General features: G+C 45.6%; 1 protein-coding gene across 8 annotated transcripts in view; it reads left to right on the top strand.

Annotated features, from left to right (window-relative positions):
• dlgap2a (discs, large (Drosophila) homolog-associated protein 2a) overlaps window positions 1-18690 on the top strand; it is a 405726-nt gene that overhangs the window by 39198 nt on the left and 347838 nt on the right. For 3 of the 8 annotated variants that reach the window (XM_078399920.1, XM_078399922.1, XM_078399919.1), the window contains exon 2: window positions 15383-15606. The exons of 3 other annotated variants lie outside the window; for them this stretch is intronic. In XM_078399920.1, coding sequence (XP_078256046.1) covers window positions 15504-15606 — 103 coding nt within the window. In that variant the 5' untranslated portion in view covers window positions 15383-15503. Of the gene's footprint in view, window positions 1-15382; window positions 15607-18690 lie in introns of those variants that run through there. 2 more of the 8 variants (XM_078399925.1, XM_078399926.1) reach the window with 1 other exon arrangement.

Here is an 18690-nt window from a genome sequence, read left to right as displayed (position 1 = left end):
AGACAGATCCAAAGTACCTGTTCAAATCGTCTGCCATTTCCTTGTTCCCCATAATAAATTCACCTTTTTCTGTCTTCAAGGGACCCACATCTGTCTTAACTATTTTTTTCCTCTTCACATACTTAAAGAAGCTTTTACTATCCTCCTTTATGTTCTTGGCTAGCTTACCTTCGTACCTCATCTTTTCTCCCCTTATTGTCTTTTTAGTTATGTAAGAAAATAACTGCAGATGCTGGTACAAATCGATGGTATTTATTTCACAAAATGCTGATATAACTCAGCAGGTCAGGCAGCATCTCGGGAGAGAAGGAATGGGTGATGTTTCGGGTCGAGACCCTTCTTCAGACTGATGTCAGGGGGGCGGGACAAAGGAAGGATATAGGTGGAGATAGGAAGATAGAGGGAGAACTGGGAAGGGGGAGGGGGAGAGAGGGACAGAGGAACTAAAGTTGGAGAAGTCAATGTTCATACCGCTGGGCTGCAAGCTGCCCAAGCGAAATATGAGGTGCTGTTCCTCCAATTTCTGGTGAGCCTCACTATGGCACTGGAGGAGGCCCATGACAGAAAGGTCAGACTGGGAGTGGGAGAGGTAGTTGAAGTGCTCAGCCACCGGGAGATCAGGTTGGTTAAGGCGGACTGAGCAAATGTGTTGAACGAAACGATCGCCGAGCCTGCGGTTGGTTTCGCCGATGTAAAGAAGTTGACATCTAGAGCAGCGGATACAATCGTTGGGTATTAATAGTGAGGTTGCAAGATGGATTCAACAATGGCTGAATGGGAGATACCAGAGGGTAACGGTTGACAATTGTATGTCAGGTTGGAGGCCAGTGTCTAGTGGAGTACCCCAAGGATCTGTGTTGGGTCTACTGTTGTTTGTCATTTACATTAATGATCTGGATGATGGTGTGGCAAATTGGATTAGTAAATATGCAGATGATACTAAGATAGGTGGAGTAGTTGATAGTGAGGTAGATTTTCAAAGTCTACAGAGAGACTTGGGCCTTTTGGAAGGGTGGGCTGAAAGATGGCAGATGGAGTTTAATGCTGATAAGTGTGAGGTGCTGCATTTTGGTAGGACAAATCAAAATAGGACGTACAGGGTAAATGGTAGGGAATTGAGGAATGCAGTGGAACAGAGGGATCTGGGAATAACTGTGCATTGTTCCCTGAAGGTGGAATCTCATGTGGATAGGGTGGTGAAGAAGGCGTTTGGTATGCTTGCCTTTATAAATCAAAGCATCGAGTATAGAAGTTGGGATGTAATGTTAAAATTGTACAGGGCATTGGTGAGGCCGAATCTGGAGTATGGTGTGCAGTTCTGGTCGCCAAATTATAGGAAGGGTGTCGACAAAATGGAGAGGGTACAGAGGAGATTTACTAGAATGTTGCCTGGGTTTCAGCACTTAGGCTACAGAGAGAGGTTGAACAGGTTGGGTCTTTATTCTTTGGAGCGTAGAAGGTTGAGGGGGGACTTGATAGAGGTTTTTAAAATTTTGAGAGGGACGGACAGAGTTGATGTGGGTAGGCTTTTCCCTTTGAGAGTGGGGAAGATTCCAACAAGGGGACATAGCTTCAGAATTGAGGGACAAAGGTTTAGGGGTAACATGAGGGGGAACTTCTTTACTCAGAGGGTGGTGGCTGTATGGAATGGGCTTCCGGTGGAAGTGGTGGAGGCTGGCTCGATTTTATTATTTAAGAGTAAATTGGATAGGTATATGGATAGGAGGGGATTAGAGGGTTATGGTCTGAGTGCAGGTAGATGAGACTAGGTCAGGGAGAATGGTCGGCGTGGACTGGTAGGGCCGGACAGGCCTGTTTCCATGCTGTAGTTGTTATATGTTATATATGTTATATGAGGTTGGAGGAGGTGCAGGTGAACCTCTGTCTCACCTGGAAAGACTGTTTGGGTCCTTGGATGGAGTTGAGGGGGGAGGTAAAGGGACAAGTGTTGCATTTCCTGCAGTTGCAGGGGAAAGTGCCCGGGGTTGGGGTGGTTTGGGTAGAGAAGGGACGAGTGGACCAGGGAGTTACGGAGGGAACGGTCCCTGCGGAACGCAGAAAGGGGAGGGGATGGGAAGATGTGGCCAGCAGTGGTGTCCCGTTGTAGGTGACGAAAATGTGGGAGGATGATTTTTTGGATAGGCTGGCTGTTGGGGTGGAAGGTGAGAACGAGGGGGATTCTGTCCTTGTTACGAATGGGGGGAGGGGGAGGGGGAGCAAGAGTGGAGCTGTGGGATGCAGAAGAGGCTCTAGTGAGAGCCTCATCTATAATGGAAGAGGGGAAGCCCCGTTTCCTGAAGAATGAGGACATCTCTGAAGCCCTAGTGTGAAACACCTCATCCCAGGCGCAGATGCGGCGCAGACGGAGGAATTGGGAGTAGGGGATAGACTTTTTGCAGGAGACAGGGTGGGAAGAAGTGTAGTCCAGATAGCTGTGCGAGTCAGTGGGTTTATAGTAGATGTCAGTCACTAGCCTGTCTCCTGTGATGGAGATGATGAGGTCTAGAAATGGGAGGGAGATTTTGGAGATAGTCCAAGTATATTTAAGAGCAGGATGGAAATTGGAAGTGAAGTGTATGAAGTCAGTGAGTTCTGCATGGGTGCAAGAGGTAGCACCAATGCAATCGTCGATGTAGCGGAGGTAGAGTTCGGGGATGGGGCCAGTGTACATCATTTCGGGGATGGGGCCAAACGATCAGTGATCGTTTCGTTCAACACCTTCGCTCAGTCCGCCTTAACCAACCTGATCTCCCGGTGGTTGAGCACTTCAACTTCCCCTCCCACTCTCAGTCTGACCTTTCTGTCATGGGCCTCCTCCAGTGCCATAGTGAGGCCCAGCGCAAATTGGAGGAACAGCACCTCATATTTCGCTTGGGCAGCTTGCAGCCCAGCGGTATGAACATTGACTCTCCAACTTTAGATAGTTCCTCTGTCCCTCTCTCCCCCTCCCCTTCCCAGTTCTCCCTCTATCTTCCTGCCTCCACCTATATCCTTCCTTTGTCCCGCCCCCTGACATCAGTCTGAAGAAGGGTCTCGACCCGAAACGTCACCCATTCCTTCTCTCCTGAGATGCTGCCTTTTTAGTTATCTTCTGTTGCTCTTTAAAAGAGTCCCAATCCCCTCTCATCCATCTAAACTCCAGTGAATACAACCCTAGTCTTTCCAATCTTTCCTCATATGACAGTCCAGCCATCCCGGGGATTAACCTTGTGAACCTACACTGCACTGCCTCAATAGCAAGGACGTCCTTCCTCAAATTAGGAGACCAAAACTGCACACAATACTCCAAATGTGGTCTCACCAGTGCCCTATACAACTGCAGAAGGACTTCTTTGCTCCTATACTGAAATCCTCTCGTTATGAAGGCCAACACGCCATTAGCTTTCTTCACTGCCTGCTGTACCTGCACGCTTACGTTCAGTGACTGGTGTACAAGGACACCCAGGTCTCGTTGCACTTCCCCTTTACCTAATCTGACACCATTGAGATCCTTGTTTTTGCCACCAAAGTGGATAACCTCACATTTATCTACATTATACTTCATCTGCCATGCATCTGCCCACTCACTCAACCTGTCCAAGTCACCCTGCAACCTCCTAACGTCCTCTTCGCAGTTCACACTGCCTCCCAACTTTGTGTCATATGCAAACTTGACAGTGTTACTTCTAATTCCATTATCCAAATCATTAATATATATTGTAAATAGTTGCGCCCCAGCACCGAGTCTTGCGGCACCCCACCAGCCACTGCCTGCCATTCTGAAAAGGACCCGTTTATTCCTACTCTTTGCTTCCTGTCTGCCAAAAGGTTAAAATGTTTAATAGTTCAGCACCTGATTGATTCATTAAACTGCACATTTCATAACTCATATTTGTAATTGTAGTGCTCGGCCTACCCAGAGCTGAAGATTTGATATTTTAATTAGTGAGCACACTGTGAATTGGGGACAGATATGCACCTGACCTTCCTAATCTGCAGCATCAACTCAACGCAAGTCAATTTTTCTATTGGTCTTGGAAACACAAACAATTGCAGATGCAGGAATCTTGAACAAAAAGATTGAGCCAAAAAATGCTGGTGGAACTCAGTAGGTCAGGCAGCATCTGTGGAGGGACCTTCTTCAAGCTGATCGATTGTCTGTCCGCTCCCCCTCCAGATACTGCCCGGCCTGGTGAGTTCCCCCTCCAGATACTGCCCGGCCTGGTGAGTTCCCCCTCCAGATACTGCCCGGCCTGGTGAGTTCCTCCAGCAGATAATGGTTTTTGAGTGGCTTTTCAACACAACAATTTTACAAAAGTCTGAAGAAGGGTCTCGACCCGAAACGTCACCCATTCCTTCTCTCCCGAGATGCTGCCCGACCTGCTGAGTTACTCCAGCATTTTGTGAATAAATCGATTTGTACCAGCATCTGCAGTTATTTTCTTATAATAATTTTACAAAAAGTATTGGGATTAAAATCGAGAAAATTAAAAAAGCTCTGCCTTTGTAAAATACATATTTTATAGATAATAGGTGCAGGAGTAGGCCATTCGGCCCTTCGAGCCTGCACCCCCATTCAATGTGATCATGGCTGACCATCAACAATCAGTACCCCGTTCCTGCCTTCTCCCCATACCCCCTGACTCTGCAATCATTAAGAGCTCTATCTAGCTCTCTCTTGAATGCATTCAGAGAATTGGCCTCCACTGCCTTCTGAGGCAGAGAATTCCACAGATTTACAACTCTGAGTGAAAAAGTTTTTCCTCGTCTCCGTTCTAAATGGCCTACCCCTTATTCTTAAACTGTGGCTCCTGGTTCTGGACTCCCCCAACATTGGGAACATGTTTCCTGCCGCTAATGTGTCCAACCCCTTAATAATCTTATACGTTTTGATAATATCCCCTCTCATCATTCTAAATTCCAGTGTATACAAACCTAGTCCAACTTGCCAATAACAACCAAGCTACTCCATCTACCCCAATCCCATTTGCTCACATTTGGCCCATATCTGTCTCAACCTTTCCTATCCGTGTACCTGTCCAAATGTCTTTGTAATGTTGTTATAGAACCTGCTTCAACTACTTCCCCTCGCAGCTTGTACCATATAACCACCATTCTCTGTGTGAAAAAGATGTCCCTCAGATTCCTCTTGAATCTTTCCACTCTCTCCCTAAACCGATGTCCTCTGGATCATGATTCCACTACTCTGGGTAAAAGACAGTGCATCTACCCTATCTATTCCTCTCTTGATCTTATGCACCTCTATAAGATCACTCCTCAGCCTCCTGCACTCAGCCTGATCAACCTCACCCTATCGCCCAAAGCCTCAAGTCCCGGCAACATCTTCTCATCATCATCATCATATATCTACAGCCGGAAACAGGCCTTTTCGGCCCTCCAAGTCCGTGCCGCCCAGTGATCCCCGTACATTAACACTATCCTACACCCACTAGGGACAATTTTTTTTTTTTTTACATTTACCCAGCCAATTAACCTACATACCTGTACGTCTTTGGAGTGTGGGAGGAAACCGAAGATCTCGGAGAAAACCCACGCAGGTCACGGGGAGAACGTACAAACTCCTTACAGTGCAGCACCCGTAGTCAGGATCGAACCTGTGTCTCCGGCGCTGCATTCACTGTAAAGCAGCAACTCTACCGCTGCGCTACCGTGCCGCTACCGTACCGTTCTCTGCACTCATTCCAGCTTAAGAACATCATTCCTGAAGCAGGGTGACCAAAACTGAACCTGTGATGTTTTTATATTGATTTTTTTAAATTAAAGTTTTGAAACTAAGTAAAGGCTATAATGATCACCTGCGTTTTGTAGATAACAATAAAATATTTTCAGTTTCAGACAACTATTAGTCAGGAAGAAGCAGAAGAATGGTGTATAGAGGTTGGGAGGTCATGTGGCAATTGTATAAGACGTTGGTGAGACCGCATCTAGAATATTGTGTTCAGGTCTGGGCACCATATTATAGGATATATATTGTTAAGCTTGAAAGGGACCAGAAAAGATTTTGATGATGTTGCCAGGACTAGAGGGTGTGAGCTATCAGGAGAAGTTGAGCAGGCTGGGTCTCTATTCCATGGAGCGCAGGAGGATGAGGGGAGACCTTATAGAGGTATTAGAGGAATAGATTGGGTAGATGCACAGTCGCTTGCCCAGAGTAGGGGAATCGAGGACCAGAGGACATAGGTTCATGGTGATGGGGAAAAGATTTAATAGGAATCCGGGGTGTAACCTTTTCACACAAAGGGTGATGGGTGTATGGAACAAGCTGCCAGAGGAAGTAGTTGAGGCTGGGACTATCCCATCATTTAAGAAACAGTTGGACAGGTACATGGATAGGACAGGTTTGGAGGGATATGGACCAAGCGCAGGCAGGTGGGACGAGTACAGCTGGGACATTGTTGGTCGGTGTGGGTGAGTTGGGCTGAAGGGCCTGTTTCCACGTTGTATCACTCTATGACTCTAAGAAGCAGACAACTGATGTCTGATCAATTGAGATGTAATAATTCTGATCAGTTTACTCAGTTGCAAATGTATAATACTTTGCTTTACTGTGGTGCTGTTAAATCTTGCCATATATCAATGTAACTTTGCAAAAAGGTTGAGGAATTTAACATAGAAACATTGAAAATAGGTGCAGGAATAGACCATTCGGCCCTTCGAGCCAGCACCGCCATTCAATATGATCATGGCTGATCATCTAAAATCAGTACCCCGGGTTCCTGCTTTTTCCCCATACCCCTTGATTCCGTTAGCCCAAAGAGCTAAATCTAACTCTCTCTTGAAAACATCCAGTGAATTGGCCTCGCTGCCTTTTGTGGCAGAGAATTCCACAGATTCACAACTCTCTGGGTGAAAAAGTTTTTCCTCATCTCAGTCCTAAATGGCCGACCCCTTATTCTTCAACTGTGACCCCCCAACATCGGGAACTTTTTCCCTGCATCTAGCCTGTCCAATCCTTTAACAATTTTATATGTTTCTGTAAGTTCCCCTCACATCCTTCTAAATTCCAGTGAACGCAAGCCCAGTTGACCCATTCTTTCATCATTTGTCAGTCCCGCCATCCCGGGAATTAACCTGGTGAACCTACGCTGCACTCCCTCAATAGCAATAATGTCCTTCCTCAAATTAGGAGACCAAAACTGCACACAATACTCCAGGTGTGGTCTCACCAGGACCCTGTACAACTGTAGTAGGACCTCCTTGCTCCTAAACTCAAATCCTCTCGCTATAAGGCCCATTCCAAGATACAATAGAATTATTTGAAACTAAAAAAGCACTTCTTTTACTCCTTATCTAATGCAGAAAACTGAATGGCATTTACCAACCTACAAAGATCCCCAAGCAATAAAAATTAACCTCAACATACTTCAGGATTTACACCAATTACACTTTAATAGATGACGGCACAAATAATGTTAAATATACCCACACGTACAATAATTCTCGATGTGCTCTGTAGTGCCATGCTGTTTCTTATAAAACAGTCTATAATTCAATTTACCGTGAGCGCTAACATGAGAGATTTCTTATACTTATGGTAATATAAAATCCGCACCGCTTGCATTTATCCTAAAATACAGGACTTCAGAAATCCCCTCTCCAAAATGGGTTAATGGATGGACATTGTGAATGAAACGAGAATGAGACTGTTTTCCAACTGTGCTGAATATGGTGCATCCTAACAAGGCAACAATGGTACTTTACAGGTGAAATCAGGGGCTGTCCAATTCATAAGGACATCAGGAATAGTAGAATTAGGCCATTTGGCCCATCAAGTCTACTCTGCCATTCAATTATGGCTGATCTACCTCTCCCACCTAGCTCCATTCTCCTGCCTTCTCCCCATAACCTCTGACACCTGTATTAGTCAAGAATCTATCACTGCTATAAAAATATCCACTGACGTGGCCTCCACAGTCTTCTGTGGCAAAGAATTCCACAGATTCACCACCCTCTGACTAAAAACATTTCTCCTCATCTCCTTCCTTAAAGAACGCCCTTTAATTCTATGACCACTAGCCCAAGACACTCCCACTAGTGGAAACATCCTCTCCACATCCAATTTCTGTCATGTCCCTGGGATGGAAGGATAAAAATTAGTTCTGTTTTTACACTCCAATACACAACAGTGAGAACAACAAAAATGGGTAGGAGGAACTCCAAGGGTCGAGCAGTATTTGTGGTGGAAAAATAATTATCGATGTTGCAGGTTGAAACGTTGTACTGGGACAGTCCTGATACAGGATCACACCCTGAAACACTAGGGGTGGGGAAAACGATACTTCCCCCCCCCCTGCCCATAGATGCCCGACCTGCTGAGTTCCACCCGGACATTGTTTGTTCCACCCGGACACTCCAGTATCTGCAGTCCCTTGTGTCTCCATGACATGGTGGGGCAGCAACAGGCCAGGCAAAGCGGAGTCTCCTACCTCTCCTTGCTCCATGACAGTAATACACATATGGAAGTTGCCAGATGATTCCTGTGCTGTTTTCTTTCAGAATCATACAGCACGGATACAGACCCTTCTGCCCAACTCATCAATGCTGACAAACATGTCCCATTTGCCTGCGTTTGGTCCATATCCCTCTAAACCTTTCCTATCCATGTACCTGTCCAAATGTTTTTTAACAATAGACAATAGACAATAGGTGCAGGAGGAGGCCATTCGGCCCTTTGAGCCAGCACCGCCATTCGATGTGATCATGGCTGATCATTCTCAATCAGTACCCCGTTCCTGCCTTCTCCCCATACCCCCTGACTCCGTTATCCTTAAGAGCTCTATCTAGCTCTCTTTTGAATGCATTCAGAGAATTGGCCTCCACTGCCTTCTGAGGCAGAGAATTCCACAGATTCACAACACTCTGACTGACAAAGTTTTTCCTCATCTCTGTTCTAAATGGCCTACCCCTTAGTCTTAAACTGTGCCCCCTGGTTCTGGACTCCCCCAACATTGGGAACATGTTTCCTGCCTCTAGCGTGTCCAATCCCTTAATAATCTTATATGTTTCAATAAGATCCCCTGTTATGAAGGCCAACATTCCATTGGCTTTCTTCACTGCCTGCTGTACCTGCATGCTTCCTTTCAGTGACTGATGCATTAGGACACCCGGATCTCGTTGTACGTCCCCTTTTCCTAACTTGACACCATTCAGATAATACTCTGCCTTCCTATTCTTACCAGCAAAGTGGATAACCACACACTTATCCACATTAAACTGCATCTGCCATGCATCTGCCCACTCACACAACCTGTCCAAGTCACCCTGCAACCTCATAGCATCTTCCTCACAGTTCACACTACCACCCAGCTTTGTATCATCTGCAAATTTGCTAATGGTACTTTTAATCCCTTCATCCAAGTCATTAATGTATATTGTAAATAGCTGCGGTCCCAGCACCGAGCCTTGCAGTACCCCACTAGTTACTGCCTGCCATTCTGAAAGGGACCCATTTATCCCCACTCTTTGCTTTCTGTCTGTCAACCAATGTTCTATCCATGTCAGTACCCTACCCCCAATACCATGTGCTCTAATTTTGCCAACTAATCTCCTATGTGGGACCTTGTCAAAGGCTTTCTGAAAGTCAAGGTACACCACATCCACCGGCTCTCCCCTGTCCATTTTCCCAGTCACATCCTCAAAAAATTCCAGAAGATTAGTCAAGCATGATTTCCCCTTCGTAAATCCATGCTGACTCGGAACGATCCTGTTACTGCGATCCAAATGCTCCGCAATTTTGTCTTTTATAATTGACTCCAGCATCTTCCATGTCATGTCAAGTCAAGTCAAGTTTATTTGTCACATACACATACACGATGTGCAGTGAAATGAAAGTGGCAATGCCTGCGGATTGTGCAAAAAAAAAGTTACAATTACAGCATATAAATTAAAATTAATACAGAAAAGAAAATGTAGTCCCTGGAGTTATAATAGTTAACAGTCCTGATGGCTTGTGGGAAGAAATTCCGTCTCATCCTCTCCGTTTTCCCAGCATGACAGCGGAGGCGTTTGCCTGACCGTAGCACCTGGAACAGTCCATTGCAGGGGTGGCAGGGGTCCCTCATAATCTTGCTTGCTCTGGATCTGCACCTCCTGATGTATAGGTCCTGCAGGGCGAGTGTAGTTCCCATGGTGCATTCTGCCGAACGCACTACTCTCTGCAGGGCTTTCCTGTCCTGGGCAGAGCTGTTCCCAAACCAGACTGTGATGTTGCCGGACAGGATGCTCTCTACAGCCCCAGAGTAGAAGCATTGAAGGATCCTCAGAGACACTCTGAATTTCCTCAGCTGTCTAAGGTGGTAAAGGCGCTGCTTTGCCTTACCCACCACTGATGTCAGACTAACTGGTCTATAATTTCCCGTTTTCTCTCTCCCTCCTTTCTTAAAAAGTTCGATAATATTAGTTACCCTCCAATCCACAGGAACTGATCCTGAATCTATAGAACATTGGAAAATTAACTATTGTTATAGTACCTGCCTCATGTCCAAGAAGAAAATTACTGTTTCGTTATTTTCTAATTATCAAACCCCTGATGTGCTACTGAATTAGAATATATTTTAAATGTTTAAACTGCATGAGAAGCACAAACAATGCGACAATTTTATTTCAAGAATTTATTGTTGACTTGTGTTAAAATCCATACAATATGATATCTAACAGATATCTCTGTTCAAAGTGTGAATTATATAAATGATGAGAGAAGATGGTTGTAATATATAATGAGAATAGGTGCTGGTGATCACGAATGGTGTTTCTGAAGCAAAGGGAGGGAACTGGAGAGAAGGCTTGGATGAATACATTGTGTTTGTTAGAGTGAATAAACGCCACTTGTCCATTAAACTTTGAGTTCATCACACTAATGTGATCGCCAACAGGCACACAAACAGCAGTAACATATTATCCGCTCTCTGCAGTTTAATGATTTTGTATAATAACGTAGTTCCAGGAGGTAAATATATTCCAGGACAAAAAATATGCATGCAAACTCTGCAATATGATCTGGCAATTGTGTACCTGCAAACTTCAATCCTTCACACTCAAGCAGTCAAAGCTTGGTAACCTTTTGCACAATCTGATGGGCATTATGGAAACAAGGTGCTAAGTGATTTCATAGTCAAACCGGATCCGGATCCTTCGGCCCAACTTGCCCTCACCGACCAACATGCCCCATCTACACTAATCCCACCTGCCCGCGTTTGGCCTAGATCCCTTTAAACCTTTCCTGTCCATGCACCGGTCCAAATGACTCTTAAAAGTTGTGATAGTATCTGCCTCAACTACCTTCTCTGGCAGCTTATTCCATATATCCACCGCCATTTATGTAAAAAAGTTTCCCCTCAGGTTCCTGTTAAATCTCCCAACCCCACCCCCCACCTTTAACTGTCCTCTGGTTCTTGATTCCCCTACTCTGGGTCAAAGACTCTGCACATTTACCCTATCTAATCCACTCATTATTTTATACACCTGCATACTTCTGTACTCCCAAGCAATAAAGTCCCAGCCTGCTTAACCTCTCCCAATAGCACAAGCCTTTGAGACCTGGCAACATTCTCGTAAATCTTCTCTGCATTCTTCCCAGCTTAACAACTTATTTCTTACAACAGGGTGACCAAAACTGAACACAATAGTCCAAACGTGGCCGCACCAATGACTTGTACAATTGGGTGGCACGATGGCGCAGCGGTAGAGTTGCTGCCTTACAGCGCTTGCAGCGCTGGAGACCCAGGTTCCATCCCGACTACGGGTGCTGTCTGTACGTAGTTTGTACGTTCTCCCCGTGACCTGCGTGGGTTTTCTCCGAGATCTTCGGTTTCCTCCCACACTCCAAAGACGTACAGGTGTGTAGGTTAATTGGCTTGGTTAAAATTGTCCCTAGTGGGTATAGGGCAGTGTTAAGGCAAGAGGGCCAAACTTTTAGGGAGATGTGTGGGGCACGCCTTTTACATAGAGGTGGGCGAGTACACGGAACATGCTGGTGGGGGTGGAGGCAGATATGATAGTGACGTTTAATATACTTTTGGATAGGCATGTGGATATGCAGGGAATGGAGGGGTATGGATCATGTGCAGGCAGATAAGAGTTGGCTTTGTCACCATGTTGGTCACAGATATTGTGGGCCGAATGGCCTGTGCTATACTATTCTATGTGTTACATTCTCACTCTGACTCTGCCGGCATGGCCATGGATCGCAGGATGCAGTGTTCTTTGCAGTGGGTATTAGCAGTTGTTCAACATTCTTTTCTCCAACAAGCCCTCCAGGCACTGCTCTTCATAAACTATTGCACCATGCTTCTCCTCCAGTGCCCTTGCTGCTGTCGAGTAGCTGGGAAAACACTGGCTCTTCCAGTGAAGTCACAGGTCAGAGAGATATGGGACAGATAAAGGCCCTTGTGCCCAACAGGTCCATATTGACCATCATGCATCCACTCGCATGCATCCTCCACTAATCACAGTTTATTCTTCCCGCATTCACAACAACTGGCCCAAAACTAATATTCAGACAACACTCTGGCAATTTATAGAGGCCAATTAACCAACCAACCTGTGTAGGAAAGAACTGCAGATGCTGGTTTAAACCGAAGATAGACACAAAAAGCTGGAGTAACTCAGAGGCACAGGCAGCATCTCTGGAGAGAAGGAATGGGTGAGGTTTCGGGACGAGACCTTTCTTCAGTCTGAAGATGGGTCTCGACTCAAAACGTCACCCATTCCTTCTCTCCAGAGATGCTGCCTGTGCCCATCTCTGTTACTCCAGCATTTTGTGTCTACCTTTAACCTACCAACCTGTATGGTTGGGATGTGAGAGGAAACCAGAACACCCGGGATAATCTCTCTGTCACAGGGAGAATGTGCAAACTCCACTCAGAGAGCACCTGAGGTCAGGATCAATCTAAGGGGTGTGGACTTGTGCGACAGCTGTTCCACCTGCTGCTTCAGTGTACCACCCTGTTTTAATACCCACAAAAGATATTAGTGCATGTCTCCTGTGAGTTATTACAGCTCTCAACGTATCTACGGTCACAGTTCCAACTCCTTAGATATCTATTTGATCAATATTATTAATCGCCACCACAAAGAATTGTCCTTCAAATTTGAAATGCTAATAATTTGTGTCTTTTCTTTTGATAATTCATTTTAGGAAATTATTTCAAATTTAATATACATGAAACATCCCGACTGTTGTCCTTTAAACACAAAGAACATCAGGTGAGCCATGAGGTTCAGACACTAATGACATTAAACTGTTTGTGTCGTGGAAGGTCACATGAAAATCCCAAATCTCCATGTAGTGGACTGACCAGAACTATAGATCTATCTCCAATCTCCATGTAGTGGACTGACCAGGACAGTCGATCTTTCCCCAGTCTCCATGTAGTGGGTATGAAGGGGGTATGGAGAGAAGGCAGGTACAGGTTACTGAGCTGGATGATCAGCCATGATCATATTGAGTGGCGGTGCAGGCTCGAAGGGCCGAATGGCCTACTCCTGCACCTATTTTCTATGTTTCTAGTGGACTGACCAGGACTGTAGATCTATCCGCAGTCTCCATATCGTGGACTGACCAGGACAGTCGCTCTGTCGTACGGTGTTGACTGATGATTCCAACTTTCACAGATGACCTCTCTTGCTCGGCATGTTGGGTGATTTAGAGTGCTGTGAACTGAGTCTCTTTACAAGGCAATAGAAATTGGTTGCTTGTGGTGAAAATACATTGTCTGCTCGTGGCGGTTCACTATTATAGTGTCTGTACTGCCTTTGTTTGAAATACTCAGGATATTCTGATTTCATTTTCAATATTTTGTACTTGCTTTGTGCATTGAGGAAATGGAAAGCTGTTTTTGGTCCTGACTAGAATTTACATAGAACATAGAACATAGCCCTTTGGCCCACAATATGCCTGCCTGCCGAATATGATGCTGTTGAACTAATCTCTGCCTGCATGTGATCCATATTCTTCCATTCCCTGCATATCCATGTGCCTGTCTAAAGGCCTCTTAAACACCACTATCATATCCGTCTCCACCACCACACTTGGCAGCATGTTCATAGATGCATGGAAACATAGAAAATAGGTGCAGGAAGAGGCCATTCGGCCCTTCGAGCCAGCACCGCCATTCATTGTGATCATGGCTGATCGTCCACAATTAATAACCCGTGCCTGCCTTCTCCCCATATCCCTTGATTACACTAGCCCCTCGAGCTCTTTCTAACTCTCTCTTAAACCCATCCAGTGATTTGACCTCCACTGCCCTCTGTGGCAGAGAATTTCACAAATTCACAACTCTCTGGGTGAAAAGGTTTCTTCTCACCTCAGTTTTAAATGGCCTCCCCTTTATTCTGTACTGATTGGGAATGATCAGCCATGATCACATTGAATGGTGGTGCTGGCTCGAAGGGCCGAATAGCCTACTCCTGCACCTATTGTCTATTGTCTATTCTAAGACTGTGGCCCCTGGTTCTGGACTCGCCCAAGATTGGGAACATTTTTCCTGCATCTAGCTTGTCCAGTCCTTTTATAATTTTATATGTTCTATAAGATCCCCTCTCATCCTTCTAAACTCCAGTTCCTTCAACACACCACCCTCTGTGTGAAAGCCTTGACTGGTAAACAAACATTGGGCAAAGTCTCCTAAATATCTTAAAGTTGCCGTGAAATGAATTACCACTCCAGATAATTGTGAACTCTTTAAACCTGTTGGTTTATGTGATATAAATGCAACAGTTTTGTTTATACCTTACCATTAAAATAATAGTGTGGAATCAAAGAATGAATCAATTTATATCATCATGCTGCAGTAGTTGGCTTTGAAAAGACAAGGGTTATATATCAGAGCTGTCAGCATTATTGGGGCATGAAGTGGAGTTACCACTTTGTCCAAAAGTAGAATGAGCAGGTTTACTGTTTGTAATAAATCATGCTAACCTTAACTGAAACTGCCTTTCTATCAGAAGCCACGTGGAGAATGTAACTACCATTTTATAAGCAATGTTTTTGTATTTGATGTCACTTCCTAAATAATGGCAGGTAATGTAGTTAAAACTGAGCAGAATAAAGTGTGCTCTGAATAACGCCAGGTTGAGGGATGAAGTGCTTAACTTTGCAGGATGAAATGGAATGGCCCATGGCCCTGGTCTGCTGCAGCATAAGATGATCAGAATTCAACAAAGAATCTCAAACTGACAGGAAACTTAGCCAATGGAAAGTCTCTGGAGAGGTATAAACAAAAGGGTCTAAAATACAAAGTTAATGATTTGTTTGTTTGGTAACAATGTGAATGACAGATCTTGTGTTGCCATCATTGCATGGCTGAGTGGTGAGAAAGCTGAAATTGGTTCTGATGAAGGGAGACTGCTGAGATTTTAAATGTGCTTTGTGTGACTGCAGGAAGAATGGAAAGACAAATGGCTACTGATGCTGTGCTAGAGTGCCTTCTCAAAGGGGATTCGAAGAAACTCCAGAAAAAAGTCACTGATCTAAAGGAGGCCGAGGTGCAGCTGCTCCACTCATGTTGACCAGGCTGTTGGTGAAGATGCAATCTGTGATCAGTTGGCAGAATATTGTAAAACTACTTAAGGGTGTTCCAAAGAACAAGTACAAAGAAAATCCATGTGAGTCCAGTAGTAATTGGTTTTGTGATCCATCTACCAGCCATGTTGCAATGATTAAAGCTCCTTCCTTTCTTTCTGTCTATAAACTGCTAATAATCCGGAAGGAATGACAAAGTAAAGACTTTTATTTTTTTAATGTGATCTGTCATCATGAGGAGTGGGGGTGGATAAAGAGAAACCAGTTTGATTTTGGCACCAACTTATAATATCACACAAAGCTGAACCGGGAGTAAGACTTTCCTGATTTGTTCCTCAACTGTGCATTTCTTGTCGACTCTCGTCCACCTCCCCACCCTGGTAGACTCTCGTCCACCTTCCCCACCCTGGTAGACTCTCGCCCACCTTCCCCACCCTGGTAGACTCTCGCCCACCTTCCCACCCTGGTAGACTCTCGTCCACCTTCCCCACCCTGGTAGACTCTCGTCCACCCTCCCCACCCTGGTAGACTCTCGCCCACCTTCCCCACCCTGGTAGACTCTCGCCCACCTTCCCACCCTGGTAGACTCTCGTCCACCCTCCCCACCCTGGTAGACTCTCGCCCACCTTCCCCACCCTGGTAGACTCTCGCCCACCTTCCCACCCTGGTAGACTCTCGTCCACCTTCCCACCCTGGTAGACTCTCACCCACCTTCCCCACCCTGGTAGACTCTCGCCCACCTTCCCACCCTGGTAGACTCTCGCCCACCTTCCCACCCTGGTAGACTCTCGTCCACCTTCCCCACCCTGGTAGACTCTCGCCCACCTTCCCACCCTGGTAGACTCTCGTCCACCCTCCCCACCCTGGTAGACTCTCGCCCACCTTCCCCACCCTGGTAGACTCTCGCCCACCTTCCCCAACCTGGTAGAATCCTTTCACAACAATGCTTTGACCTTTTTAATTCCCCATTCCACCCAATTTGTGCTTCTGTCTAGTCAGTGGTTCAGATCTGGGTGCTTGGACATTGACTCTGAACGCTGAACTCTGAATATCTTGCCAACAGTTGCACTTGGATTTATGTCATGTTGTGGACCTCACCTTCCCTTCAACATGGATAACAGATTCTGGACGACAAACAAATGACAATGTATTCATAAATGGTTGCTTTTATTGACTTCTTTAAACCTGATATCATCAGCTTGTGACATTTATGGATCTTTGTTCAGTTTCCATTATCATATTTGTAAAAACAGAATATTTATCAAAAGAGCAAAAATTGCACTGCAATCATTGGTTTTATTTAGTTTTGATCAGGAACGTATCTCTTATTGGGACTTTATGCAATGGAAAGATCATGGATTGGAAATGTTAAGAGGGGTATGGACCAAATGCAGGCTAATTGGAGCAGCTTAGATGGGGGTATGTTAATCAGCATGGATGAGTTGGACAAAGGGCCTGTTTCCATGCTGTATGACACAGTGACTTTCACAGCCATGAAAGTCACTTGTAGACACAAAATGCTGGAGTAACTCAGCGGGACAGGCAGCATCTCTGGAGAGATGGAATAGGTGACGTTTCTGGTCGAGACCCTCTTCAGACCTTGTCCCACCTTGTTGCAACTTCTGTTTTTGAAGGACAAGGTGTTGCTGCAATGCTGACCCTCTGTTCTGGAGACTGAAATACTTTGAGGTCACAGATCTATGTGCATGGCAGCTCCCAATAGTTTACCCACTCTGTTTGTTTACAAGTTGACATCACTCTTGCCTTTGCCATCATGCCTGGCATCTTTGCATGGTTTGCAAGTTTGATTCTTCTGCATTTCCCACCAGCAATCAGAAAACCACCATCGTGACTTAACCAGGATATCCCTTCCTATGTTGTTCTCCAATTGATTATTGCTACCTGATTCACTAAGGCATTGGGGTCACCTCCTGTACCCTTGCAGAACTCATGGACTTCATTAACCTCTCTACATTATGGCGTCAAACATGATGGTGTGGCACTATATCCAAAATGAGTTTCACTATGTAATGTGTAATTGTTTATGTGACAATAGATATCCATTGAACCAAATTCAATCCTGCTCTCAAATTTAGTCGGATTGTCCCCGACACCTCCCTCCCCTTTCTTGATCTCACCGTCTCCATCACAGGAGAGAGACTATCGACTGACATCTATTGTAAACCTACTAACTCCCACAACTATCTAGACTACACTTCTTCCCACTTTGCCTTCTGCAAAGATTCTATCCCCTACTCCCAATTCCTTTGTCTACACCGCATCTGTGCCCAAGTTGAGGTGTTCTATACCAGGACATCTGAGATGCCCTCATTCTATAGGGAACTGGGGTTCTCCTCTTCCATCATAGATGAGGCCCTCACACATTTTTTTCGGTACCACACAGCTCCATTTTTGCTCTCCCACCCACCAGAGGGCATTGGGAGAAGGCAGGAACGGGGTACTGATTGAGAATGATCAGCCATGATCACATTGAATGGCGGTGCTGGCTCGAAGGGCCGAATGGCCTCCTCCTGCACCTATTGTCTATTGTCTAGTCACAACAGGGACAGAGTCGCCCTCATCCTTACCTTTCACCCCATCTGCCCTCGCACACAGCAAATAATCCTCTGACATTTTTGCTACCTCCAACAGGACCCCACCACTGGTCACATCTTCCCATCTCCACCCCTTTCCGCCTTTCCGCAGAGATTGTTCCCTCCGCAACTCCCTGGTTCACTCTTCCCTTCCCACCCAAACCACCCCCTCCCTAGGTACCTTCCCATGCAACCGCAGAAGATGCAACACCTGTCCCTACAGCTCCACTCTTGACTCCATCTAGGGACCTCAACAGTCCTTTCAGGTGAGACAGAGGTTTACATGCACCTTCTCCAACCTAATCTACTGTATCCATTGCTCTTGGTGTGGAGTCCTATATATCGGCGAGACCAAGTGCCGACTGGGCGATCATTTTGCTGAACACCTTCGCTCAGTCCGCCTGGAACTAAGCAATTTCCTGGTTGCTAAACACTAACTCCCCCTCCCTTTCCCAGGCTGACATTTGGGTCCTGGGCCACTCCACTGTCGGAGTGAGGCCCAATGCAAATTAGAGGAACAGCGCCTCACATTTTGTCCCGATAGCTTCCAACCCAGCAGTATGAACATTGATT

The sequence above is a fragment of the Rhinoraja longicauda genome, chromosome 5, assembly GCF_053455715.1.
Source record: "Rhinoraja longicauda isolate Sanriku21f chromosome 5, sRhiLon1.1, whole genome shotgun sequence".
NCBI classification, from domain to species: Eukaryota; Metazoa; Chordata; class Chondrichthyes; order Rajiformes; family Arhynchobatidae; genus Rhinoraja; species Rhinoraja longicauda.
The sequence above is the reverse complement of the archived record's forward strand: the minus strand, read 5'-3'. Positions and strand labels throughout refer to the sequence as shown.